Raw genomic sequence first — 26267 nt, 5'->3', positions numbered from 1 at the left:
GTGGTGCATGTGCTGGCCGTATACAGAAAACAGTGACAGCACTGACTGTGTATGGTGTGTGTGTCTACAGTGCAAGCAGCAAGCAGCATGTTCTGCACTATGGGAAGAAGAAATCTGACCAATTCGGCTGTGGGGTGAGGGGGAGGGGTCATGGCTGCAGGTCCTACCTGGAGAATGTTCTGTCTATTTTGGCTCTTCTTTTACCCTCCTCTAGCGTTTGATACTCAGTTCTCCCGCTGGAAGATTCACCAGTTAGTAGTTAAAACACGGGTTAGTTTCAGATTTCATCAAGTTGACCCAATATAAGTCTCAATTCAGATTCATTTCATTCCGTCAAATTCAAACAGGATACCATTGAAATCATATCCATTACTGAAAGTAGCTGAGTTGTAGTTTCATACAGATTAAGAGCTATGTTAAGGATACAGTATGGCTTTGAGTTTTGCTAATGATTATTGAAAGATATACATCTACAATCAAACATCCTGTCAATGATGAACTCTACATGAAAAGACAGGAAAAGACATATTGATGATCATACACACAAACAACAATCTTTGAAGTGATCCATATGGGACTCAATGGTATCTTTTTGAATCTGTCAATTTCAGCAGTCTTCTTTCTCTTTCACAGAGCAAAACCCAAAGGTTTCTACTTTAATAATGCTATCAGGGATGAGTATCAAACACATGATCAAAAGTAAAAGATCATGTTTTGTGTTCAAAAAGGACAGTCTGAAAAGTGATGCAGATATTAGGCCCCTTGATCAGAAATCTGTGACTTCTCAAAAGTTAAGAAAGAAAAGCGAAAAAAAACAAAAACAATAATTAGATGTGATGAACATGTGAAATATTGCCCCAAAACCATGTTGGCAAAAGGGAGACAACTCTTGATGCAGACAATGCATGACCACCATAGTCGTGCAGACTTCCATATGAGGGGAGGTTCGCTTACAACTGACAAACATCTATTGACTCCTTGAGGAGCATATTTACCTGTTTCATCAAGGAGACACCGCCTCAGTGTACTGACAAACATCAAGAGTTACTCCCCCTTCACAAGGGTGCCAATGCTTGTTACAACTGAGGCCACACCGATATGTGGATATATTCATAAAAACATTATGAGACACAACAGTTCCACAATGGCAATGTTTAGATATCTGACTGCTCATAGTTACTGAATGCAACTGTAGTAATATGCATGTAGTATGTAAATCAGGACCACATCAATACAATTACTGCTATCTTACAAACATTGCAATGAAAGTGTTCATCAATAACATAAAACAACAACACATATTTGGTCATGAACTTAATCTTTCTAAGAACAACTTATCACTGTCAATTATATGGCATTTCAAACTATTGATGAACTTTATTTTCAACTACATCAAACTGCAAACAAGAAACAGCAAAGTCTTGCTAAATAATGTATAAGCAAACTGCATCATTAAAGATTCAAAATATTCCTATCACAAAGCACTAGTCTGTAATATACACGCAATAAACATTAAATACTGTCAAGCATCTTGAACATTCAATACAACATAGTACAACTTTTATTGAGAACTTTGAAAGGTGCTGAAGAGTGTTCATAAACATTGTAAGAATAATCTTGGAAATATCAAGATGTCTTACCTATATCTGAACTTGGAGCCTATTGAGAAGATCTTTTTGGATGGTGGGTTTGGGTGATGAAGGCGAAAGAAAGTATGATGTTCAACACATGACTTCCATAGGTTCTTGCATGAACGGTAGCTTATCATGTTGAAGCCGATCAGATTCTCAATACTGTCGTTCTGGCAACACAAACAATCTGCATGAGTGAGTGAGTATGGTTTTTCGCCGCTTTCAGCAATATTCCAGAAATATCACAGTGGAGGACACCAGAAATGGGCTTCACACATTGTACCCATGTGGGGAATCGAACCCGAGTCTTCGGCGTGACGAACGAACGATTTAACAACTAGGCTACTTCACCGCCCTCAATCTGAACACAGTGCTGACACTGATCCAACTAGATATACTCAGCAACAGTCCAGTTTTAGCATAGAAAGTGCAATACCACAGCAATACTACACTGACATAAATGGTTGGGAAACATACAAAGACAAGACCACTGACCATATCAATGCATATAGTATTCATAAGTTTTGTATCATTTGTTTGATATTTATAGAAGCCATAGAAGACTTCTTTGAGAGGCATTTTAAAAGTTGGAAAGTACAATATAGAACAAACTTCATGGATAACAACTTGTTTTATTCGTGAGTGCGACGTTTCGATACAGATTCTTGTACCGTTGTCAATCTGCATCGAAATGTCACACTCACGAATAAAAGACTGACTGACTGAGTTTGGTTTTACGCCGCTTTTAGCAATATTCCAGCAACATCATGGCGGGGGACACCAGAAATGGGCTTCACACATTGTACCCATGTGGGGATTCGAACCAGGGTCTTCGGCGTGACGAGCCAACGCTTTAACCACTGGGCTACCCCACCGCCCCCACGAATAAAAGAAGTTGTTATCCATAAAGTTTGTTCTATATTGAGCCATAGAAGACAAATTCACAAAATATGTACATTAAAAAGATATATGTTCTTTTACTGTCACTCTACTACTGCCTTAACAGAGCACAATGCATCAGATACAATGTGCCTAAAAATAGCATGTGATACAAGTGTCATTCTTAACATGCTACAGTGGGTTGTTGACAACAGATAACAACGTTGCTTTCCAACAGAAAATGCTACATGAGAGCTCCTACAATGTATGGAAAGACAAGCTATGTAGAAATCTGTTTTGACATATAGGTCTGTCTTCCCTCATATATACAGTATGTTTTACTAATTTACCAGAAATGTTCCCTATTGAAATGGTTGTATATTTTAGTTTTAGTGAAATGCTGGTAAAGTTCCTGCTGTCAACACCATCACGTAGCATGTTGTCCAAATGTCCAAGCTATTCTACTCACTTATTACTGACATACAACACAAAGAATAAAGAAAACAAATCACCTCGACACTCACCGCTTCCCGTCGGAGTTGGATGAAGAACTGTTTCCTCTTAAAAGATATTTTGACTATTTTGGCCCTGGAAGAGGTCAAGCAAAAATCAAAATGAAATCAGATTTTAAGGAATACAGCAGGAAAGGGGATGTGAGCCACATAAAACTGGGGACTACTGTCCAAACATACTGCATGTAACTTGGTCATTACAGAAAACAGATCCATAGCATTCTCATCACAAAATGACACAATGCAGATATGAGAACCATAATACCGGCTCTACTTGACAATATGTTACATATAACTCCCTGTAGGTACACTTTAGATAGACAGTGACAGGTAAACACCTGTTTGACCTGTCCCACATAATGAGGGAATCATGAAGTCAAGTAATATGTAGATATATACCCCCTTGATGCAATACTGAGGATACTAAATGACCTTCCGTGTAATACAATTTTTATTAAACAAGTTAATGATTTGGTATCAAACGAAGAAAAGCAAGTTTTATACTAAATCTTTCACGATGGTATTTCACAGAAGTGAGTTTAGTACTCTGTTTACTATTCTCCAACATAAATTGATGACTCTCAGCTTTTTGCGAGTCAAGCAAGGTCTAATGCCATTGTGACAGAGGCATTAGCATTGTGGCATCATAACTGTAAACCATTATGACATCATACATCTAGCGGTATTACACTCGTGTAATATTGCCATAAAAATATTACAGTGCAGTATCTTCCGTGGGCGAGTAATAACAAGAAGACAAAGTCATCAATATCCCCAGCAATGGCAAAATACTCTTCATGATTATGTCTACGAGTTATGATTATGTCAAATATTTAGGTGTGTATATAGAAAAGTGGAAGGAGAGTATTGAAAGGTTTTGAAAGTTCTGCTCCAGAAAGGAGCACTATCACCAATTTCAGTCTAAGTCAAACTTGTTGCCATGGAAACGCCAAAAATATTTTATTCAGAATTCCAAAACTAACAAAAGGTACCAGTACACCACCAGATCTATCTATGTGCCAAGTTTGGTGAAGACATATTGCACGGTTTTAGAGTTCTGCTCCAGAAAAGAGCACTACCACCAATTTCAGTCTAAGTCGAACTTGTTGCCATGGAAACGCCAAAAATATTTTATTCAGAATTCGAAAACTACCAAAAGGCACCAGTACACCACCAGATCTATGTATGTGCCAAGTTTGGTGAAGAAATATTAAACGGTTTTAGAGTTCTGCTCCGGAAATGACAAATGTGCACGGACGGACGGACGGAGTCCATTTTAATACCCCCCGCAAAACGCGTTGCGGGGGATAACAATATAGGCACCTGATTCTGCAGACACGTGTTGTGGTACTCACCAGGAAAAGGTGTTGATCTTGACATTGTTCTGGAAGACCACCAGGCCTGCTGATGTGACTCCCAGCTGGATTTCTATGTTACTTTGATCCTACACACAAACACATCATGGTTACAGCACACATCTTCAATGTACTCATCAACATATTAGTTGTTGTTTTCTCAATGGATCAGTGGTTGACAGAAACAACTGAGTATCCCTCAATGCATTCTCTTCCCACACCGTTTACATGTCATATCTTCCTACGAAAATCTGTACGGCCCTTTCATGAAGCGAGTGTTCAAGATTCGTAATTGGTTGCAATCAGATTTAGTTGTGCAATCAGTGATGTTGTTTCAAAAGTGATCATTCGCAAGGCCTCGGAAATTTCCGTATGCTTCGGGAAACCAAAAAACTCTTCCCCTGCGCGATGCGCAAACATTTCTCCTAGACAGAATTCAGTCATGTAATGGCGGATCAATGGCGTGTCCAACACCCTCGTTGACAATGGACAAGCTAGCCATTAAATGTCTTGTGTGTCACATCAACACAAGTCCCCGGCAGAGGAGTGATACTTGTAGCCCCATATTTGCTTGTCCTAGTCAACTTGGATCTAAGTCGATGTAACACGTGTTCTGATTGGATAGAAAGAAGGGAGATAATTCATGTTGCGATTTTTTGCCCCTAGGGGATTGTACGAGTTCCGTGAAATATGGCCGTATTAGAACAGAGGTTCGTAGGAAGATATGACAAGCAACCTCTGTGGGAAGAGAATGCCCTCAATACTGAAACAAAAGGAACCCTGTACTACTCTCACAGGACTACAATGTCTTGATCTCATTAGCAGAATGAATCGAATGTGCTATTTTTTAAACATGCTGAGAAACTAAAATTAAATCTAAACAAAGGATGCTTTGTAAAAACTAAACAAAACTGACAAAAACATAACACATGCCAAAATATAAAGTTAGTTACACTGCTAAACATCCACACTTTGACCAAAGCCAGTTGTATTGATAAAACAAGAACAGAAAGCAGTAAGAGCTCAGTTTGTTTACATACTATGCCTCTAGAATTGAAAATAATGACAGTTGCAGCTTTAACATTACTTTGTACCACAGACCCCAGTCAAACGATTGGCCACTAAAGACTTTCCAACAATTCATAAAGTTTGTTTAATATTGTACGTCCCAACTTCTAAAATGCCGCTCAAAGAAGATCCCCATTCTTATTAATTCCACCTTATGATAAGGATTGGGTGCTCTGGTCCCGTAAAGCATTTTGCAATAATTACCATGATCTTATGGAAGACAACTTCCTGTGTGATGCTCTACAAGGAAAAGACAGATAGCCCCCATCAGACTTACAACCTTTATCAGGTTACGACATAATTACAAGATCCACACGAAAAGCATCAAAGTTAAAGTTGTTAGCAAACCCACAGTCCTAACATGTCAGTTGAGGAAAGGTAACAAGTAACAAGCAACAATGCAGGAGGCAGGCAGGCAGGCAGGCAGGCAGGCAGGTAGGCAGGCAGACAGGCAGACAGTCAGTCAGTCAGGCAGGCAGGCAGGCAGGCAGGCAGGCAGTGGGATGGTGAGGTGACTGACCAGAGGTGAGTTAGACCAAGGAGTCCACAGGGCACTACAGGACATGCTTACCCTTACCCTGGCATTGTGGAGATCTATCCCATACATGTCCAGACGCTTTGCTTTGTCCAAGAAGTTATACTCCGCATCTGCCGGAGTCTGGCCCCTTTTAACAGAGTCAACATGGTTTCTAGTCTTTATATCTGTATCTGTACCGCCATGACCTCACACATCTGAAATCTCTATGCCTGTCTCAGACATCCATGGTACCAAACTAAACTTTCTGACATTATAATAGTGATGTTTGGTAACAAAAATACTTTTAACTTTATTGTTTACTAACATAGTAGCTGCACTACTCACTTTCAATGCATAACATTTATCAAATATATTGATGTTGAGCGCATTGTTTGAGTTTATATTGTCATCAACATAATATAAACAAAGGCAATTATACATGATTCCTGTAGGATTGTTTTCACTTAGTGTGCACATGAAAATGTTTGCCACGAATTACTCCATCAACATCCTCACCAGATTCCACTGACAAGCTACAAGATAAGTATCCTAACCTGTGTTGCTTGTGCTTCTCGCACACCATCTTCTCAAAGTCATCCGTCTGTGATGGGATGAAGAGGAAGTCAGCCAAGTAGCCATCTTTATGTTCATCTGGGTTGTAGTCACCTAGTTCCGCTGCAAAGAAACACTTATTTTCATAAATCTTATGTCTAATGTAAAAGTGTATATACTGTGTAAACTCAAGTAAACAACCATCAAGTTTGATACTCACAAATTGCTGAAATGTACCAAGGAAACATAGGTCAGTATGATGGTTAGACGTTTTTTTCCTATCATACCAAAAAACTCATTTTCAAGTCCTTATAATGTTACAACAGCATTTCCAAATTGAAACAAGCATTGTCACTAAGGTGACATAATCCCCCGCCGCAAATTATCAAATCAAACTTATAAAGTAATGAAAGTTTAAGTTAAATGTCAACAAAAACATGACCCGTCAACCTCTTTTGATGTCTTGCTCTTTAGGTGTTCAAACACACACATATTTTCAAGACTGCCTTTGACATGAATGTCATAGTGAATGAAATATGCAAAAATAGTCCTAAAGAAATTGCTTATTGAAAAACATGTAAGGGAAGTCTTGAAAGTCTTTGAAGAAGATCCAGTGAACAGTTTTTGAAATATCTTGCTGACAATTCAGGTTAACATGCTCAAATCTTCAAAGTGTCTCTGTGACCTTGAAAATTAAGTGAAGGTCACCAAAATCGACTGGGCCCTGCGCCTTCCCTAGATAAAGCTTTGTATTGAATATGAAGAAAATCCAGAGAACGGTTCTTGAGATAGCTTAACATGCAGGTTTACATGCTCAAATTTTCAAAGTGTCTCTGTGACCTTGAAAATTAAATGAAGGTCACTAAATCGACTGGGCCATGAAGAAAATCCAGAGAACGGTTCTTGAGATAGCTTAACATGCAGGTGTACATGCTGAAATCATCAAAGTGTCGCCATTACCTTGAAAATTATGTGAAGGTAACTAAAATCAACTGGGCCCTGCGCCTTCCCTAGATAAAGCTTTGTATTGAATATGAAGAAAATCCAGAGAAAGGTTCTTGAGATAGCTTAACATGCAGGTAAAACGTTAAAGTCCCCTTGTGACCTTGAAATTAAGGTCAAGGTCACCAAACCTGACTTGAACCTTTCTTATACTGTGATGAACCTAGGTACCAATTATGAAAAGGTGAGGTGAGGTGAAATTGGGTTTAACGTCGTGCTTGAGAATATTTCGCTCATATGACGACGTGCATGCGTGTGTATGTGTATGTGCGGCTGCTTGTACTAGCCCAGACTGAAGCTGGGTTTTTATAGTGCTAGCCCACTGAGATACCATGCCGCAGTGAAGCATGAATACCCCACTCAGACACATTATACTGACTCCGAGCCGACCAGTCCTTGATGTTCCCATTAATGCCGAGTGCCAGGCAGGGACCAACAAGTAATTATGAAAAGAATCTAGTGAACGGTTCTTAAGATATTCCAATTCGTATGTACGTACAGACGGACGGAGCCTAATACTATATCCCCTGCTTCGCGGTAAATGCGCAGCAGGGGATAATAATTAAAAGGTTAATCCTTAAATCATTACGTAACAGTTTCAGGGCCACAATATACAAGAGTCATCAGAAGATCACAAATCTCAATTTGAACGGACAACAAATTTTGAACGGAAATATCATCTGACAGTTACTTAAAGTCCAACTTGATGAGAACTTCTGTCTAATCTGTCGGTCAGTATACAAGAGTAGTTACTGAGCTATCAAAACAATAACATGGAATTGAGATTCGTAACTTTGTACTTCTAAGTCAGGTACACACCAATATCAAAGTCAAAGGGAAAAATACAAATTTAAAAATCCCTAATAACAAAAGTCAGCAGTTGACAATCTGGTTTTTGTTTGAGCAGTTTCATGAAAGAATACCAAGCAATCTTTCGAGATATGGTCCAGACAAACACCACAATGAACAGAGTCAAAGTAAAACCTGTTGCCATGGAAACAGAAACAAATTCATTTTCTTAAAATTCCTAAATAGCAAAAGGCACATCAGCCCTTGTTTAGTACATGTACCCGGTTTGGAGAAAACGTGACTCATAGTTTTTGAGCGGTGCTCTGGAAATGAAATCCATCCCCCTTTTGAGACAAAGTCCAAATCGTTTCAATGGAAAACCAGAAAAATAAAAATGCCAAAAATATACAAATAGCAAAAGGCACCACTTTGGGATGTGTTTGATGGATCTGTCAAGTTTTGTTGGAAGATATTGAACGGTTTTCGAGTTGTGCTCTGCAAACAACACCTATCTCCATTTCAGACAAAATCAAATTCTGAAAATTCTTAAATAGCAAAGGCACCACTTCAGTCCTTGGTTTATACAAGTACCCAGTTTTGACGTAAGATTTATCATGGTTTTCAAGTTGTGCTCCGAAATCCACCCCCTCCTTTTGAAACCAAGTCCAAATTGTTTCCATGGAAATCAATGAAAATACAAATGCCAAAAATCTGTAACTGTTTGATACATCTGCCAAGTTTTGTTGACAGATATTCAGCGGTTTTTTTAGCTATGCTCCGGAAACAAAATCGGCCTCTTTTTGAGACTAAGTCCAAATTGTTTCCATGGAAATCAAGAAAAACAAACATGCTAAAAACCTGCAAATACCAAAAGGCACCACTTTAGTTTCTGTTTGATATACTTACCAATTATTGTTGAAAAATATTAGATGTTTTTTACTTATACTCCAGAAACGAAATGATTACAGACACATGGACGGATGGACAAGGTGTTGACTATATATATTGTCACATATGGACGTGTGTTTGCATGGATACTATTATCACTGCAGTACTCATGACAAGGATGTGTGTTGGCATGGATAGTCTTATCACTTATGCCACTTGTCACATATAGACGTGTGTTTGCATGGATACTATTATCACTGCAGTACTCATGACAAGGATGTGTGTTGGCATGGATAGCCTTATCACTTATGCCACTTGTCACATGGACGTGTGTTTGCATGGACAGTAATATCACTGCAGTACTCATGACAAGGATGTGTGATGGCATGGATAGTCTTATCACTTATGCCACTTGTCACATGGACGTGTGTTTGCATGGATAATATTATCACTGCAGTACTCATGACAAAAATGTGTGTTGGCATGGATAGTCTTATCACTTATGCCACTTGTCACATGGACATGTGTTTGCATGGACAGTATTATCACTGCAGTACTCATGACAAGGATGTGTGTTGGCATGGATAGTCTTATCACTTATGCCACTTGTCACATGGACGTGTGTTTGCATGGATAGTATTATCACTGCAGTACTCATGACAAAAATGTGTGTTGGCATGGATAGTCTTATCACTTATGCCACTTGTCACATGGACGTGTGTTTGCATGGATAGTATTATCACTGCAGTACTCATGACAAGGATGTGTGTTGGCATGGATAGTCTTATCACTTATGCCACTTGTCACATGGACGTGTGTTTGCATGGATACTATTATCACTGCAGTACTCATGACAAGGATGTGTGTTGGCATGGATAGTCTTATCACTTATGCCACTTGTCACATGGACAAGTGTTTGCATGGATACTATTATCACTGCAGTACTCATGACAAGGATGTGTGTTGGCATGGATAGTATTATCACTTATGCCACTTGTCACATGGGCGTGTGTTTGCATGGATAGTATTATGACTGCAGTACTCATGACAAGGATGAGTGTTGGCATGGATAGTCTTATCACTTATGCCACTTGTCACATGGACGTGTGTTTGCATGGATAGTATTATGACTGCAGTACTCATGACAAGGATGAGTGTTGGCATGGATAGTCTTATCACTTATGCCACTTGTCACATGGACGTGTGTTTGCATGGATACTATTATCACTGCAGTACTCATGACAAGGATGTGTGTTGGCATGGATAGTCTTATCACTTATGCCACTTGTCACATGGACGTGTGTTTGCATGGATAGTATTATCACTGCAGTACTCTATGACAAGGATGTGTGTTGGCATGGATAGTCTTATCACTTATGCCACTTGTCACATGGACGTGTGTTTGCATGGATACTATTATCACTGCAGTACTCATGACAAGGATGTGTGTTGGCATGGATAGTCTTATCACTTATGCCACTTGTCACATGGACGTGTGTTTGCATGGATAGTATTATCACTGCAGTACTCATGACAAGGATGTGTGTTGGCATGGATAGTCTTATCACTTATGCCACTTGTCACATGGACGTGTGTTTGCATGGATAGTATTATCACTGCAGTACTCATGACAAGGATGTGTGTTGGCATGGATAGTCTTATCACTTATGCCACTTGTCACATGGGCGTGTGTTTGCATGGATAGTCTTATCAGTTGCACCTTTTGAGATGCAGATGTTTGTTTACATGGAACCAACTGTCTTTTGGTAAATGGGCCAATATGTAAATATGCTATATATGGACAAGGGAAATAACTCTTCTAGCTTTAAAAGAAACAGTGCCACAGCACTGCAACTGAGCTGTTTTTCTACATTCAAAATGTCAACAAATACACTCATTCAATATTTGCTATAATTAGCATTAAGAATTAAATTTTCTGCATAAATAATGATGACTAAAACCTAACACAAAGTTTAATATATCTGGAAATATATTATGTCATCAAAAGAAAGCATCATACGGGCTTAAGTTGAGCTTTTGTGTCAATTTAAGACTAAAATGTTACAGTTAAAACAATGCATTTAAACGACCTGCATTCAGTAAGGCAGGCTAAAACTGTAATTTAGCCACTTTTTTCAGTATTTTAATCTCCATATAACTTTGACAAACTTTGAACAGCAGACAACATCACAGACCAGTATGTTTTCCAGCCCACTGACTAGCAGGCTGTCAAGAATGCCACATTGGAGCCAACACAAGTATTTCAGTTACAGTAGTCCACTAGCAATTTAGAAGATGTCGTCAAGAAGAGATTGTTTGATCGTACATCCAGGTGAGAAAAGGTCAGATTGTGTTTAACCAAAGAATGGCCATGGAGAAGTAACTGTTATGACACTGTTGGGTGGGGACTCACATTGTACAGAGAAGCTTGCAAGCAGCGCAGCCTGACTGGGAGGACAAACCAGCTTCTCCGACAGGATATCCCGTTTTACTTGCAGGAAGAAATGGTACCTGTAAGACAAGTGTTATATACAAGTATTCTCCTTGACATATAATTGAAATACATAAATGTCACTGTCAACACCTGTATTAGCCTGGGATACCCAACAGTTGGTTTAATGGTAAACATCAACAGTTGTCCCATGGAATAATACAATGGTGACCATCATAACCATTACGTCTTGTTTAAAACATACACATCATTGCTGGGTTTGGAAATATTGATAATAGTATCTTCACCAATACAGCCTACAAGTGACAGTATAGCGATGATGAAAATAAACACAGAAGTAGTTAAATTTGTTTGAAGAAGGACTACGTGGACACCCCCTAGACTTCACCCAGGACATGAGTCACTGTTCACACTGGTGCTATTTAACTGAGGACCACATGCACAGCCAGATTAGTCTTACAGTAAGTGATTCATACTTGATAGTGTGACAACGTAAGCTGTGATTTATATGCAAACAGTGACCTATTGTGCGATAAAGCATGAATCACTCAGAGGCTACTTCCTTTGTTCCTGACATCCCCTAGTTACAGGCTGCAGCACACTGCTACACGGACATAACGCCAGCCTCAGTCCTTCATGGTTAACATCATGCCTTATGTGACAGCACCCATGCTATGATAGTGTTACAGCTCACCTTGTATATTCTTCAGCAAGCTTGCTGGGATCTGACACGTAAAACTTCACTCGGAAAAAAAACTCAAATGGCGGTCCAACTGAAAATAAGAAATTTCAAATTGACTGAATCATAAGAAAGGGATTACTTAAGTACCACAACCAATCAGTGTACAGAGATAGAATGGCTATGAATGCAATGTGATCACCACTTAAACACCTTATCTCACGATTACAATCCTTTGTTCATTCACCTTTACATAATCTGATCAAACTAATATTTTATTGCAATTGCGATTTTCTCTTATATATCCTGAAGTTTGCCCTGAAGTGTCCAACACGTACCTCTACACTGTTTCTTTATAGTCTTAAGTGGGTCCAGCCATCTCTGCAACAGAAGACACAGTGAACTGAAATTACTGGGAACACTGTGTTGGTACAAGTGAAGTATTATGTAAATACCAGTTTAACACGTTCACCCTTCAGGAACGTGATACAAAAGCACATCAGTGTGGACTAATGTCTTGAAAATTGTATCCTGCTGATCAGGGATTCAGTTTGCAAACTAACAGAATTATTTTAGTGGTAATGGTGCAGGTGTATACGGTCCCTACCCACACCCTTCCTGTGAATACTCCAGCAGTGGGGGAGCAATGTTACAGTCTACAGCTGATTACAGTCTACAGCTGATCTTCATGAATCCTGCTCATTTCATTGGGGCAAGGTCATCATTGACCATTGTAAGTCTATCAAGCAAAATAATTTAAGATTTGGCAAATCACAAACCTACCCACAAAATCAGTATGCTTGTACATTGGCCATGCAACCTATATACTTAACCTATGAGCAGGTCATTGGAACAAGCTCAAACTGGAATAGGAGAAAGATATGTCATAAATTTGGTTCTCAAGTCAGCATAATTTCACTGAACTTAGTCCTTTTCATAAAAGACCATTCATACAACCAAAACTACATGCATTGACAGAACGTTTAAGTTAATGGTAAAATACTGCTGAAATATTCAGTATCTCTGTAAACCAGCAAACACAAAAGAAGCATGCATCAATAATATATATCCACTTGTTCCTCTGTGTATTTCTGCAGAAGAATCGATGTATGTTTCATAAGCTCAACATACACACTGGCATAACCCACTGCTAGTACCCTGGACACAACATCACTTACTAGTGCATCATCACCAGGGGGCAAGTCTAAATACTGCAGTCCAAAATAGTCCTTCTCAACCAGCTCAAGGTGCTCAAATACTTTGTCCAGCAAATTCTGAGCCTTGGCACGTTTCTGTAACATAGTGTTCATATGAAATTAGCCATTGATCTGGTTCTTCATGTACATATTGGACAACATGTTGAACTGTATCACAAAACAGTTAACATTCTTTCCATGGGGAGGAGTGACTGCATGAATTTGATCAGAAGGACACATGTAGTTTATGAGACTAAAGTTTCCTTCACTAAAGCACCTTTCACCATCAAGCATCATACAGCCAGCTGCCTTCCTGTATGTCCTGTGGCAAGGCCTTCAGTGGCTTAGTCTGATCCATTTCTCATCACTTATCTGCCTTGAAAAATAATGATCAAGTATCAAATATGATCAAGTATCAAATATGATCTCATATACATCTGATATCAATTCATGTTTTCTTCAGTTACACTTGCATATGTTGATCAGACGTAATCTGATGCTTGCACTGTTCAATGAATGAATTGTTGGACCTGACCACTAGTTGTATGGCTGGCTGGCTGGATAGATAGATGGACAGATGGATGGATGGATGGATGGATGGGTGGGGGTTGGATGGATGTATCAATGGATGGATGGATTGACAGACAGACAGATATATAGATAGGACTTCTATAATCGTGTGTGCATTCGTGTGTGCATTGCACTGCTGTATTATATGACAGTTGTATCAACTAGCACAATTCACATACTGGAATGTAATTGTCGTACTCAAAATCATCCCATCTATTTTGTTTCAACCAATGTGATCCCACACATACTGAAACTCCATAGAAAGCCCAAACTATTCACCCCATACATACATCACTTATCAGTCTCTCTATATGGTCATCTTAATGTTTGTACAATCAGTTCTGTTCCTCATGTCCATTCTTCCAAACCAAACATCTTCGCATCCTTTCATTACTATCCTCTCAAATATCCAAGAAAGTTCAGGCTAAGTGCCTCAGAGGCTTAAATCCACATAAACAGAGTTAATGTTGGTCAAGACAGAATGAATCCATTCCCTTGGCCTGGATGTCTGCTGGCTTGTGACAGCCTACCTCCCACGCACTGACAGTGACGCCCCCTGGGGAGTAGGCTGGGAAACGCTCAGACTCACACTCACTTACGTAGGCCTCACCACCAACAGATCAGTGGGGATGAACATTATTTTCTGTTTTAGTAATCAATAAATATTGTTTTGATCAAACATTTGACAAGACGTTTTGTTTCAAGCTTCTCGACTTATTACTTTGAAGCCAATGGTCCAGGCACTGAGGTTCCAAAGCAGTGTGATACAATTAACCCATTGCAAGGGCAGACTAATCACGCCTACCAAACACACTACTTGAATAAAAAATCATAATTATACAAAAAACGTAAAAAACATAAAATTATAACATATAATGTCATGAATCTATCACTTTGAAACCAGTGTTTAAGATTTTTTACTCAACTTTCTACATGTGGTTGTTTTCAAAGTGTCTAATGAGAAATATATCTCTTAAGCAACTAGTTTTTTTCACACTCATCCTATCTATGACAGCTTGTTCAACTCACACATAGCCCTCAGTATTCAGGTGCCAATACTTACATCTATTTCAAAGGTTTCACAGCTGTCATCAAGGAAGTGGACAACACATGTGACTGTTTTGGGTGTACGATCTTGGAGGTGGGCCATTTCTGAAGCCCGAACATTGTAGCTCCCGCTAGACACCAGTCTCATGGACATAGTGTGTAGCTCTGAAACAGAGACAAAACATAGAAACAAAAGCTCCAACAAATGTAGTCACCTCATCTTAACAACAAAAGTCTATCAGCTGCCCATAATGATTTCTCATATGAAGTAAGTTCATTAAAATCAACAAAGTATTCATTTCAATTTGGGAATTATACTGTCATTGACATATGCGGCAAAACTAGGTCCAAACATCAGCCTTTGAGCATGTCTAGATATATCCCTGTACTGGGAAGGATGTAGCTCTGGGGCAGATTGTTGTCTTCCTGACAGTTGGCGAATGCTGCAGCTTGTATTTGCAGAGATATAAACAACAGGATATATTTGCAGAGATATAAACAACAGGATACACAATAGTAGTGTTAACAATCATAACAAGGATAACTAACACCTGGAACATGGAAGTGTCCAGGGTGATAATTGTTTTATCAACAATCATTTCTAGATGTTAATCATCAATAACAATCTCCAACTAATACGTATTGTGTATTTTCCTGAAATTAAACCTGTTGCTATAATAATTATCCTGATTAAAGATAATTGAATAAAAACATGTGGCATGAGCTTACTCTGTCAAATTTAAAAACAGCATATGCAGAAACAGTGAAGTTGTGCATCAATATGATATCTTCAATATGGCTGCTGTGGCCACCATGTTGAATATATGACAGGAATTCAGTGTTCTACAAACCATCAGGTGAACAATACCTGATACAGACACACATCCAACTGCACCAACCACAGACAAAATGTATGATGTATGATCTACTATCATGATGCATGTGCCAGTGTTATATTTGGGAATACTTTATTGGTAAAGTACAGATTCTAGTATTTATGTTTCCGATGAGTCACACACAATGTCAGTGATCTAACCCCCACAAAAGAAGCTGTGGTGACCTAAAGAAAATAATAAAATATCTACTCTACTGAAAAAGCCTACATTTGACCACTTTCCAAATGGCATTGTGTGTAAAGGGCGACTAACGGGATCGGGTGGTCAGTTCTGAATTATATACATGACATAAGCATGAGATATTTGCCACATTCCCTGTACATTTAGAGTTCCAGGTCAAAGGACACCTTTGAAATAACTAAATACTCGATCAGTGGATACAATAGGTTTTTGTTAAGTGAGATCGAGATGTTCCCGGAACTTCTTGTTATACAATTCGTGAGTAACCCTGTATTTCACAGATGAAAGAATAATGACTAGTAAGTCAGTTTCTAGTCATATGATAACACTGGAGGCTGTTTCTTTTCTTTCTGATAGTGATGATAAATCCAGACAGTATTTATACACACCGGGTATACTTTCACTCAATGTATCTCATACTCAAGCCATGAACACGAACATATAATAAGGTTACCATACTAATTTTCACATCAATTCAAGTGTAACAACAGTTCAAATATGTTTGGTTTTCAAGATGATTACCAAAGAATGAGGGAAAGGAAAGGTTTTTGAAAGAAACATAACATACAACAACCAAAGTAATGATATTTCTTAAAAATATGGATTGCAGACAAAACTCATAAATTAATCTGCATCCCAGACTCTTGAAAATAAATTAACAAGACAACTATATTTAAAGAAGTAAATTAGACTTGCCATGGGCATTTTTGGATAAATTAGTTTTAGGGTCTGTATGACAGACTAGGGCTTAATGTTAGTCTGCTTATAAATAATTGAAGGTCTCTGCCACTGGACACACTAATACTATCTGCTCATACTTCAGAAATCTGACAAGGCACCGGTGTTTTCTCAATCACGTCTGTATACTGGAACTAATTCCTCCCCATAATGACAGCTACATCCACCTGTTTGTCAGCTACAAGGAGGAAGATCCTTGGCATGTGCCGCTCTATCACCAACGGAAACCTAGACTGCTGTCTAGTCCCCACTCATAATTATGTGAAATGTGAGGTAGTAGATCAATTCACAAAAGCTGCAGTGATTATATATGTGGCTACTTTGTGCTACAAGTCAGCTGAAAAAGTAAATACATGTTGAAAGATGGCCCCCATTAATACACATGGATACAGGGCAGGAGGGAGTGTGTTCAAGGAATAACTTTTTTAAATAAGGCCAGACCCATTTTATTTCTTGTTTTACGGATCCGCCTGTCATATTTGTTCAAGAACAAGAAAAAAAACAACAACTTATTTTGCCCACTCAAAAAACATAATCCTAATGTTTTTATTGGCCCAAAAATGTAAAAATGTTTTTTAGATTGTTTGTCCCATATAGACTTCATAAATTGCCAAAAGTAAAATATTTTGAGTATTTAGAAGGAATATTACTTTGACGGGTGATTTTATTTTTTTATTTTTTTCCCCTCCTGCCTTTAGGTTTCCTCAGGACAAAAATCCGTAAAACAACAAATAAAATTGGTCTGGCCTAACTAAACAATTCCTACAATCAGAGCACTAATTAGGATATTACTTAAAATGCATGTTGGTACAGTCATCCCTCGCAATAACGCTCTTCGCGATACTGCGAATTCGGTTAAACCGCGGGGTAATCCGTGGCTCCCATAAATTATTATGTTAAATAGATCCGTAGAAACCATGAATTATACTTATACGATAGCAATATATAAGATCTCTGTTAGAATAACTGCTTGACATATAAATTATTCTGATAATGGAATAGAAATTCTTTGATGATATATTTTCGGATCGTTCTTAACTGAATCACCGGTACATTGGACCAAAACATCGGTCTGTGCACAGCTGATTGCTATTTCCGGCTTAGTTGAATAACAGGTAGCATGACAGGAACAACAATTGAATTATCATGTCTTGTGATGTTTGATTGCAAGTTTCATGTACATACATCTATTTTCATTCACCAAGTTGTTGTTGTTTTCACCTCCAACAATACGATATAGTTTTGACAGGGCACAATACACGAAACTAGCAGTTTTGTTATGTCCATGGAAAATACGATTTTACTTGGCCTTTATTCTGCGTTATGTATTCGTTACTATAACGCGGGTGTCTAATAACGCGGGGGGTCATCCATGGACCCAAAGACCCGCGTTACGGCGAGGGATGACTGTATATGCTGGTGTTGTAGATACATTTACAGAAAATAGCAACTATATCCAGCAGTTTCCTATAGGTATGTTCATTATATCCATCTGGCGATGGGGTAACTATGCTCTTAAAGCATACACTCATCACACCCAAGACCCAATTCCACATCACACCCAAGTCCCCACATGGTTACAATGATGTTCCCCGCCCTGATATTGCTGGAATTTGGCTAAAAAACAGCAAATCATATCCATCCATTGTAATATTATATTAAATATGACATATTATATCCATCCATTGTAATATGATACAATACACAACAAATGGACATGACAAAGAAGACCCAGTTCATTACCAATGTGATCATTATTATTAGCACATAGGCAATCCTGTCTTTGACAAGCCATCATGACCCCAACAAAGAAGGAAAGGTCAGTGTCTACCATGAGTCAATCAGCAAACCTAGCAGAGAGTGGGGCTTGTCTGTCTGGCCTCATGTCCAGTATTACCACAGCCACCTGGGCAGATCAGCTGCCACACACCGAGTTCAGGGCTACCAATATTCCACAGGAAGTTTACATCAGTCTGCTCTTACAGTCTGTCTTACAGTCGCTGAACCACACTATTGTCCCTACTGCCTTGCCTACCAAGTCTAGATTTCCTCAGTTTCTGTTTCTCTCATTTCACTGGGGTTCCTTTTCAATATAAATGGGTTTACTTGTTACTATCAAAATTATACATATTCATAGACAAAGCGTTCGTCCCCTGCTCATATTCAGTGTAAACACATGGGTGAAACCACAAGGCTGGTTCTCACAGACTTCTAATATCGCTGAAGGAGTCATCGGCACAGGTACTACAGATATGTACCGTAGGTATGTTTCTGTATACAGAATGAACCCTAAAAAGTGAAAATACAAAAACGTATCTGGTACCCTAAACAACAGATGAATCCATAAACTCATCAATCTAAAACCGAAACTGTAGTAGTTGTTCCCATTTGCCTGATCGTGAGTGGTGTTGTACATCGTGAAATATACATTATTGTGTATGGTTGTTTCTTATATAACGCAATCAAATGCATCTCATGCCACAGAATGATAATCCCCATCAAGAAAACAGCACAATACAGACTGGACTCATCCTTGGGTACGTTTCTGTGTTTTGATTTTGGCCAGGGTATGTTTCTGTATACAGAAATGTACCTGGGAACACTGGTACATATCTGTAGTACCCGTGCCAACAACGATATCACAACATAGTTGTTATGCATTCACACATTATAATGAATGTGTTACAATTTACTGTATTTTCTTGAGCATGTTTAAGATATGTAACTGAATATAGACACTACTAAACATGCCCTACAACCAGATGTCAAATGTTGAACATAAGCAATCAATCTGACCACAGAAACAATTTAAGATTGACACAAAGGGAAATAACCTTCACATAATCACGAGAGATTCTACAATTGTTGGTTACTCTTCATGTTATTGGATCATGAATATAACATAAGCGCCTTCATTACTGTTACACACTAACACAGTTATCTGTCTTGCTCACACATTCAGCCACGCTTTTATAAATGAAGCTACGGTAGTCAGCCAACCACCCACAGTATATTGTACATAAGTAAAGGTGACTTTCAGTTTGATACAGTTAATATAGATGATCCTGTAGTTAGTCTAAAAGAAACTTTCACATCTAAATGAGTAAATTGGTTGTCTTGATTGTCATGTTGATCTGACTGTATGTATCATGGATCAGATATATATCATGAAGACTAACATTCACATCTATAAAAACAAAGATCTGACCCTATGTTATGAAACTAAACAGACAATAGTCCATTGCAGCCTTCACATACAGGGGTGACCCTTGACTCAACTAGGCCTGCCAGGCCCTGCAGTCATTCCCTACAAACTGTACTACCCCATTCTTCAAGTACATAGAACAGTGAGCAGTGACGTAAAACACATTGTTGACATAGTTCTCCTGCTCCCTCCCTCTCTCCCGCCCCCACTATGCAATGTCGCCAAGGTCATAAAACACAGCTTAATGTAAACATTACTGTGGGTATTTCTATACCCCCTCCTTGACACTGCACTTGGATTGTGGGTGAATCCCCTTAAGGAAGTACAGAGCTTCCTGTAGCAGCCCAGTAGCTGTACACTCACAAGCTGGGGAAGCATGTTGTCATCTAGATAACCAACACCAAGTGGTTCAGTTCACCACAGAACCAGAAGTTGTTGCTTCCTTGCAGTACTGTTAGAGGCAAACGTCCTGTTGGATTTCAATACACAAGATTGAGACTCTATCCTTATGAAAGGGAGGTACCCTTATTTATTTCACAAAATGTTCTACCAAATTTTACCAAAGATATGATAATTGTTAACCATCATTTTGACAGACTGAAAATCAACTCAGAACCTATATGCCAAATCGACTTTTATACCCACATGTAGTTTAAGATGGACAAACTGTCTATGACACGAACCATGATGGTGGAGTGCAGTACTATCAAGCCTTCCTGATCACCTCTAACCCGTGAAGGTCCGGGTTAGAATATTGATCTTCAGTAACCCATGCTTGTCGTAAGAGGCAACTAACGGGATTGGGTGGTCAGGCTCGCTGACTTGGGTGACACATGTCATCGGTTCCTAGTTACGCAGATCGATGCTCATGCTGTTGATCACTGGATTGTCTGGTCCAGACTCGATTATTTACAGACTGCCACCATATACCTGGAATATTGCTGAGTGCGGCGTGTAAAACTAAACTCACTCACTCACACCCGATCGCCTGTCATAAACACATGGGCAAGTGAACAGGACACTGGGTGCACCTTAAACTAGGCCACTCCTTATACAAAATACATGGTAATGAGAAGGTCTCAAATATGACACCCTCAATCAACAAGAGAATTCAGATTTACTACATCCGCACCCAAAAGATATTCCCAACAAAGGTGATGATGACTGACGACATGCAACTTGCTACACCCACATTCCTCCACCAACAAACAATAGGGTTAGGGAAAACAAGGCTTTCTAAAAACCATAAAGGAAAATGATGATTTTGTGGTGTAACAGCTTTGTATACTTCCTTAACCACAATTTATAGGAAAGTTTCTGATGAGCTTATACAGCTATCTTTTTCAAACATTGTGCACTTTGATGCCAAAAGACACACAGAACATATATGTCAGAACAATAAATCTGCTTAAAAACTTTTTAATTCTTCATTCCTGTGCACCCTCAAATGATTATATTTCGATATATTTTGCATCTGGCTCTGCCAAGAAGCTCCTAAGTATAACACACAGCCTACTTACAAGATAACCATGTGCACATTGTAAGAGGAACTGCCAGCCCCTTCAAGTGTAAACTACCCTGACACATACATCACGTCAGGGCTTCTGTCTAATCTTAGTTGCATGACTGGAACAAGTGGGAACATCCAACATTTATCCGACCACAGACCACAGGTAAACAAGCAGTATTCTATTTTTCTACTGTACCAATAAATGTATTCACAATCTTGGGTAACATGGAAGCAGATTTAAAACAACATCCTTCATCAGCTTAGGACGAGAGCTAGACAAGTGTACATTCATTACATTTGCTGATGGGAACCCAAATATGAAACAGACCCACTTCAAGTTATCAAGGTAATTTTTATCAACACATTCCTTCTACATAATTCAAGGAAATGGGATCAGATGGGTAACTCGGGTACTTGGGTAGGATGGGTCCTGAAGAGAACCCTTTCAACCACAGGACTACCTGCACATGTGCTTAGTCATGTGATGCATTGTTCATTGTCAATGACAATGAAACTCAACAGTTACACTATATATGGCTTATACTCGCATATTTTCTGGTTGTATACCATTTCTATCTGATTTTTACAAGTATGAAGGAAGACAAAGCTTCAATGTGTGTATGATCAGGTAGCTTTTATATGTATCTAATCAGTGTTATGCAATGGGGGTCCCATCTGGATTCATCATAGTACACTCTGGATCTATTCACCACATTACAATGTAATGGTCTCAGTCAGACAAGGTGGCTATTTCATTATGAAGCATGGGTACTGACCTGCGAGAGATGTAGACACCTCCTTGTCAAAGTCATAATCCATATTCTGCATCACAACATGAGAAGAATCACAAACTCACTTCCACTTCTGTACCAGGAGCCTTTCTTCTCAACAGCTCAACATGGTCACTTTGACTCATCAATAAGTGCAATATGCAGTCACAAATGCTTGCATGATGACGCCTAAACTGAACAATTGGAATCGCTACAAAGCATTCAAAATGGAAATCAATCCTGTGTCAATACTCGGTACATATATTGATCATAGCCTGTTGGAGCACCCAAGGGATACCTTCCTATTCCACATCTACACTTGAAGCATAATCTAGGGATAACATGTGTGATGACTCGCAGCATCTCAGCTCCCAAGAGTGCGTGTTTCTGTACACGGAAACCTGTTGTGTGCTTTAACACAATCAACTTCTTGAAACACAAAATAGGACATCATGCTCCAGGAATGTCTGATCAGGATCAAGTAATCTGTCAGGAAGAGGCAGTTATTCTGACTATGAAAAATATTGCGATCCTAAAGCAAACATTAACCTAATTATTTCCAATCCATATTGAAACTCCACACTGCCTTGATCTTCACACGTTTCCTTCTGAATCAGAAATATCACTGATATACTTGCTGAGCCTTTTCCATGTGTCTTGAAATGAGTGATCCCACATACAAACTACAACATACACACAATTCCTGTGACACTTCTATTCCCGGAATGCACTGGTGAGTGGCTCTGTGACTGTACTATGATCTCAGACCTCTAGTACAACCACTTCAATATCTGGCAATCTACAACTGTGTTGAAACAAGCGACACCATCACCTTAACACTGGCCTGGGGTGATAGTATTGTGTGAATAAACTCCCGCTATGGGATGCTGACTGGGCCAGGTGTCTGTCTCCCTCCCACAACTGTCTCGGTCAAACAGTGATCCCACTATCGCTGCATTCCACTAGCCAACCCATTTCTTACAAGCCTCACTTTTAATGCCCTGACCTTACCTGTCAGCTCTTTTGTTTGGCTGATGGATTTCATGGTTTAACAGAAACCATTTTCATTCATCACCACAACTGTGAACAAGCATTTCACATTTTTCTTCTATTTCAAAGCAGACATTAGGCAACTCCTGGCTTCACTCAGACTGTTCAGAGTATGGTAGAAGAATATACATTTATAACATTCCATCCTTAGACCATGTTTTCAACCACAAAAGGCAAGTTTAGCATATAGAGTTTCAACCCCAATACACAGTGATACAAACACAATCGTAAAACTGCTAGAAACTCCATATATATGTGTATACCTGGAACTGATAAGATGGCAACACTTCAGGAAGTGTTTGTGACGGATTCCATGACCACGCTAATACTACAGAAAAAAATACACAATGTAGAAAAGTGATAGTGTATAAAAAGTAAGCTTTGGTTATTCCACATGTGTTTAAATCCATAATTACTAATATCAAAAATATAGACAAAAGGTCAAGGGACCATTCATAATTTATGGCTAGGGTGTGTGTGGTGGTGGTGGTGGTGTGTGGTGGTGTGTGGTGTGTGGTGTGTGGTGTGGTGTGGTGTGGTGGTGTGGTGTGGTGTGGTGTGGTGTGGTGTGGTGTGGTGTGGTGTGGTGTGGTGTGGTGTGGTGTGGTGTGGTGTGTGGTGTGGTGTGGTGTGGTGTGGTGTGTGGTGTGGTGTGGTGTGGTGTGTGTGTGGTGTGGTGTGGTGTGGTGTGTGTGTGTGTGTGTGTGTGTGTGTGTGTGTGATGATGATTTTTATGAAGGAGCATGACATACAATTTGAATGACCTCCCCTAAAATTTATGGACAAAGTAAGTGACCCCCCCTGCAGGTCATGTACAAAATTGCTGACCCATCCTCTAGTACATGTGTACAAAATTGCTGACCCATCCTCTAGTACATGTGTACAAAATTGATGACAAGCGATAACGCCTTCCCCTCCCCTCCTTTCCCTTAAAAAATTATGAACGGTCCATAATGAGCTGACTCCCCAGAAAAAAACTGAGAATTATCTTCCAATACCATTTAAGTCACTTTAAACTGTCCTTACTACTTTCACTTTCATTTAAGACCATCCGCAATGTTTGGGTTCACTATTTGTTATTAAGTGAGCAATAATAATAAACCTGGATATGAAAACATTGAATTCAGCTTTTCTTCACCTTCTTCCTGCTATAACTGCTGCAGAATCTGTTCTAGCGTACATCCACAAATATTATACCCCATTTGAATCCCACACAAGCGAGCATGGGTAAGAAAGAATCCATGTAAAGTAAAAAGGAATATATTCTTTTTCTGAAAAACACAGTTGCACTGACCGTTTAGCAGGTAGTGATGACATCACTATGTTGTGTACATATTTACACAGTGTACAGCTCATCGGGAGACAAACTCAATCAGAAAGGTTAAGATGAACTGTGCACTGCACAAATATGTGCTCAAATGTTTAAATGGGTAAAAAATCACAAAAACCTGGTGGATATATATTTTCATATTCATACCCACTACATGATAATGCATTAAATGATAAAACTGCACATTTTATGAAGCAATGGTACACTGGTCCCAGTGAAACAACATGGGAAACTTTAATGGGGGGGACACATGTAAGCAAGCTATCACAACAACTGTGTACTGCAAGTCAAACTGCCGGAAATGATGGTGGGACTCTCCCAGGCTTATTGTTTTTGCTGGACAGAGTCAAGTTGTAGAGATGACTGCTTGTGGCTGTTGTTACACCATTGTGATGCATGGGGTACACAGAGAGTTACGTAATGTCCTGTTCAAAATGAACCTCTTCCCATGGCTGCTGGTCTCTGCAGGCTCACGTCCATCACCCTACATGTTCACATGCAGACAGGAGACTTCTCTCATTTAGCAAATGTCCTTACTGAATTACAATGGTGCCTGTATTTATAGGACACGTTATTTTCTTAATCAAGCATACTCTCTGACCATATAATAACATAAAGTTCATTGAAAAAAAACTGTCAGAATTTGTATCTTACTTCAAAAAGATACCTTTGGTATCTTTGGGCAAGTTAAAGTTATTGTTTATATTATTTACCTATCCTTAATTTATGTTCAGAAAATTATTACATCCTTGACTGTCCTGTTGCTTTTTATTTCCTGCAAATGCTTCAACTGGAATCATTTGATCCATATCAACAGCTTTTCTTTCACTTCTTAATAACCTCCACCAATGATAATGACCAAACTGTTTGTGCAGAATATCCAAGCTAGTACAGTGAGATTTTCTTTACTGCTCCAAGTTTCCTAAGCTTACACAGGAGCAAAGTGACACACAAACTAAAAAGCAAAGAAGAACTAACAAATTGGTGTGAAGGATGAAGAATCTTTGTCATATTAATATTTTCCTGACTACAGATCTCCTACAGGATGTGGTGTGTAATCTGTGTTGTGTACAAGTTGGCAGGGTTGTGGTGTGATGTATGGACAGGTGGAAACGTGCCTGGAATCAGAGCCTATCAACACTCAATCTGCTCAAGGACACAACACCACACTCAACATAATACACAGGCATGCAGTTATTACCTAGATTCATTTGGAAGCTATTTGGGGAAGTGGAGAAGGCAGAATTGCATAATAAAGTACATACAATGCATATTAAGCCTTACTTCAACCCAAATAAAGTTCTTCACATGTCATTACAAATAATCAAATGACCATAAGAATTCCTTGGTAATTTAAAGTCAAGTTCTCAGATCAAAAAGTGAAATTCTGTTTTTACATCCATTGTAAGATTCATCCATAGATTCAGTGATATACCAGTTATACATGAATA

At 39.0% G+C, this 26267-nt stretch overlaps 1 protein-coding gene across 10 annotated transcripts in view; it reads right to left on the bottom strand.

Annotated features, from left to right (window-relative positions):
• LOC124256030 (tyrosine-protein phosphatase non-receptor type 4-like) overlaps positions 1 to 26267 on the bottom strand; it is a 124817-nt gene that overhangs the window by 63627 nt on the left and 34923 nt on the right. For 4 of the 10 annotated variants that reach the window (XM_046689953.1, XM_046689949.1, XM_046689955.1 and 1 more), the window contains exons 2-12: positions 15154 to 15302; positions 13503 to 13616; positions 12663 to 12705; positions 12340 to 12418; positions 11607 to 11704; positions 6517 to 6637; positions 6017 to 6110; positions 4378 to 4466; positions 3023 to 3098; positions 1641 to 1801; positions 168 to 236 (exon numbers count right to left, since the gene is read on the bottom strand). In XM_046689953.1, the coding sequence (XP_046545909.1) occupies positions 168 to 236; positions 1641 to 1801; positions 3023 to 3098; positions 4378 to 4466; positions 6017 to 6110; positions 6517 to 6637; positions 11607 to 11704; positions 12340 to 12418; positions 12663 to 12705; positions 13503 to 13616; positions 15154 to 15291 (1082 nt within the window). In that variant the 5' untranslated portion in view covers positions 15292 to 15302. Of the gene's footprint in view, positions 1 to 167; positions 237 to 1640; positions 1802 to 3022; positions 3099 to 4377; positions 4467 to 6016; positions 6111 to 6516; positions 6638 to 11606; positions 11705 to 12339; positions 12419 to 12662; positions 12706 to 13502; positions 13617 to 15153; positions 15303 to 22442; positions 22501 to 26267 lie in introns of those variants that run through there. The other 6 variants (XM_046689946.1, XM_046689947.1, XM_046689950.1 and 3 more) reach the window with 5 other exon arrangements.

This window comes from Haliotis rubra, unplaced genomic scaffold (genome assembly GCF_003918875.1).
Source record: "Haliotis rubra isolate DU_JTF1 unplaced genomic scaffold, ASM391887v1 Scf615, whole genome shotgun sequence".
Taxonomy (NCBI): Eukaryota; Metazoa; Mollusca; class Gastropoda; order Lepetellida; family Haliotidae; genus Haliotis; species Haliotis rubra.
This window is presented reverse-complemented; position numbering and strand designations above follow the sequence as displayed.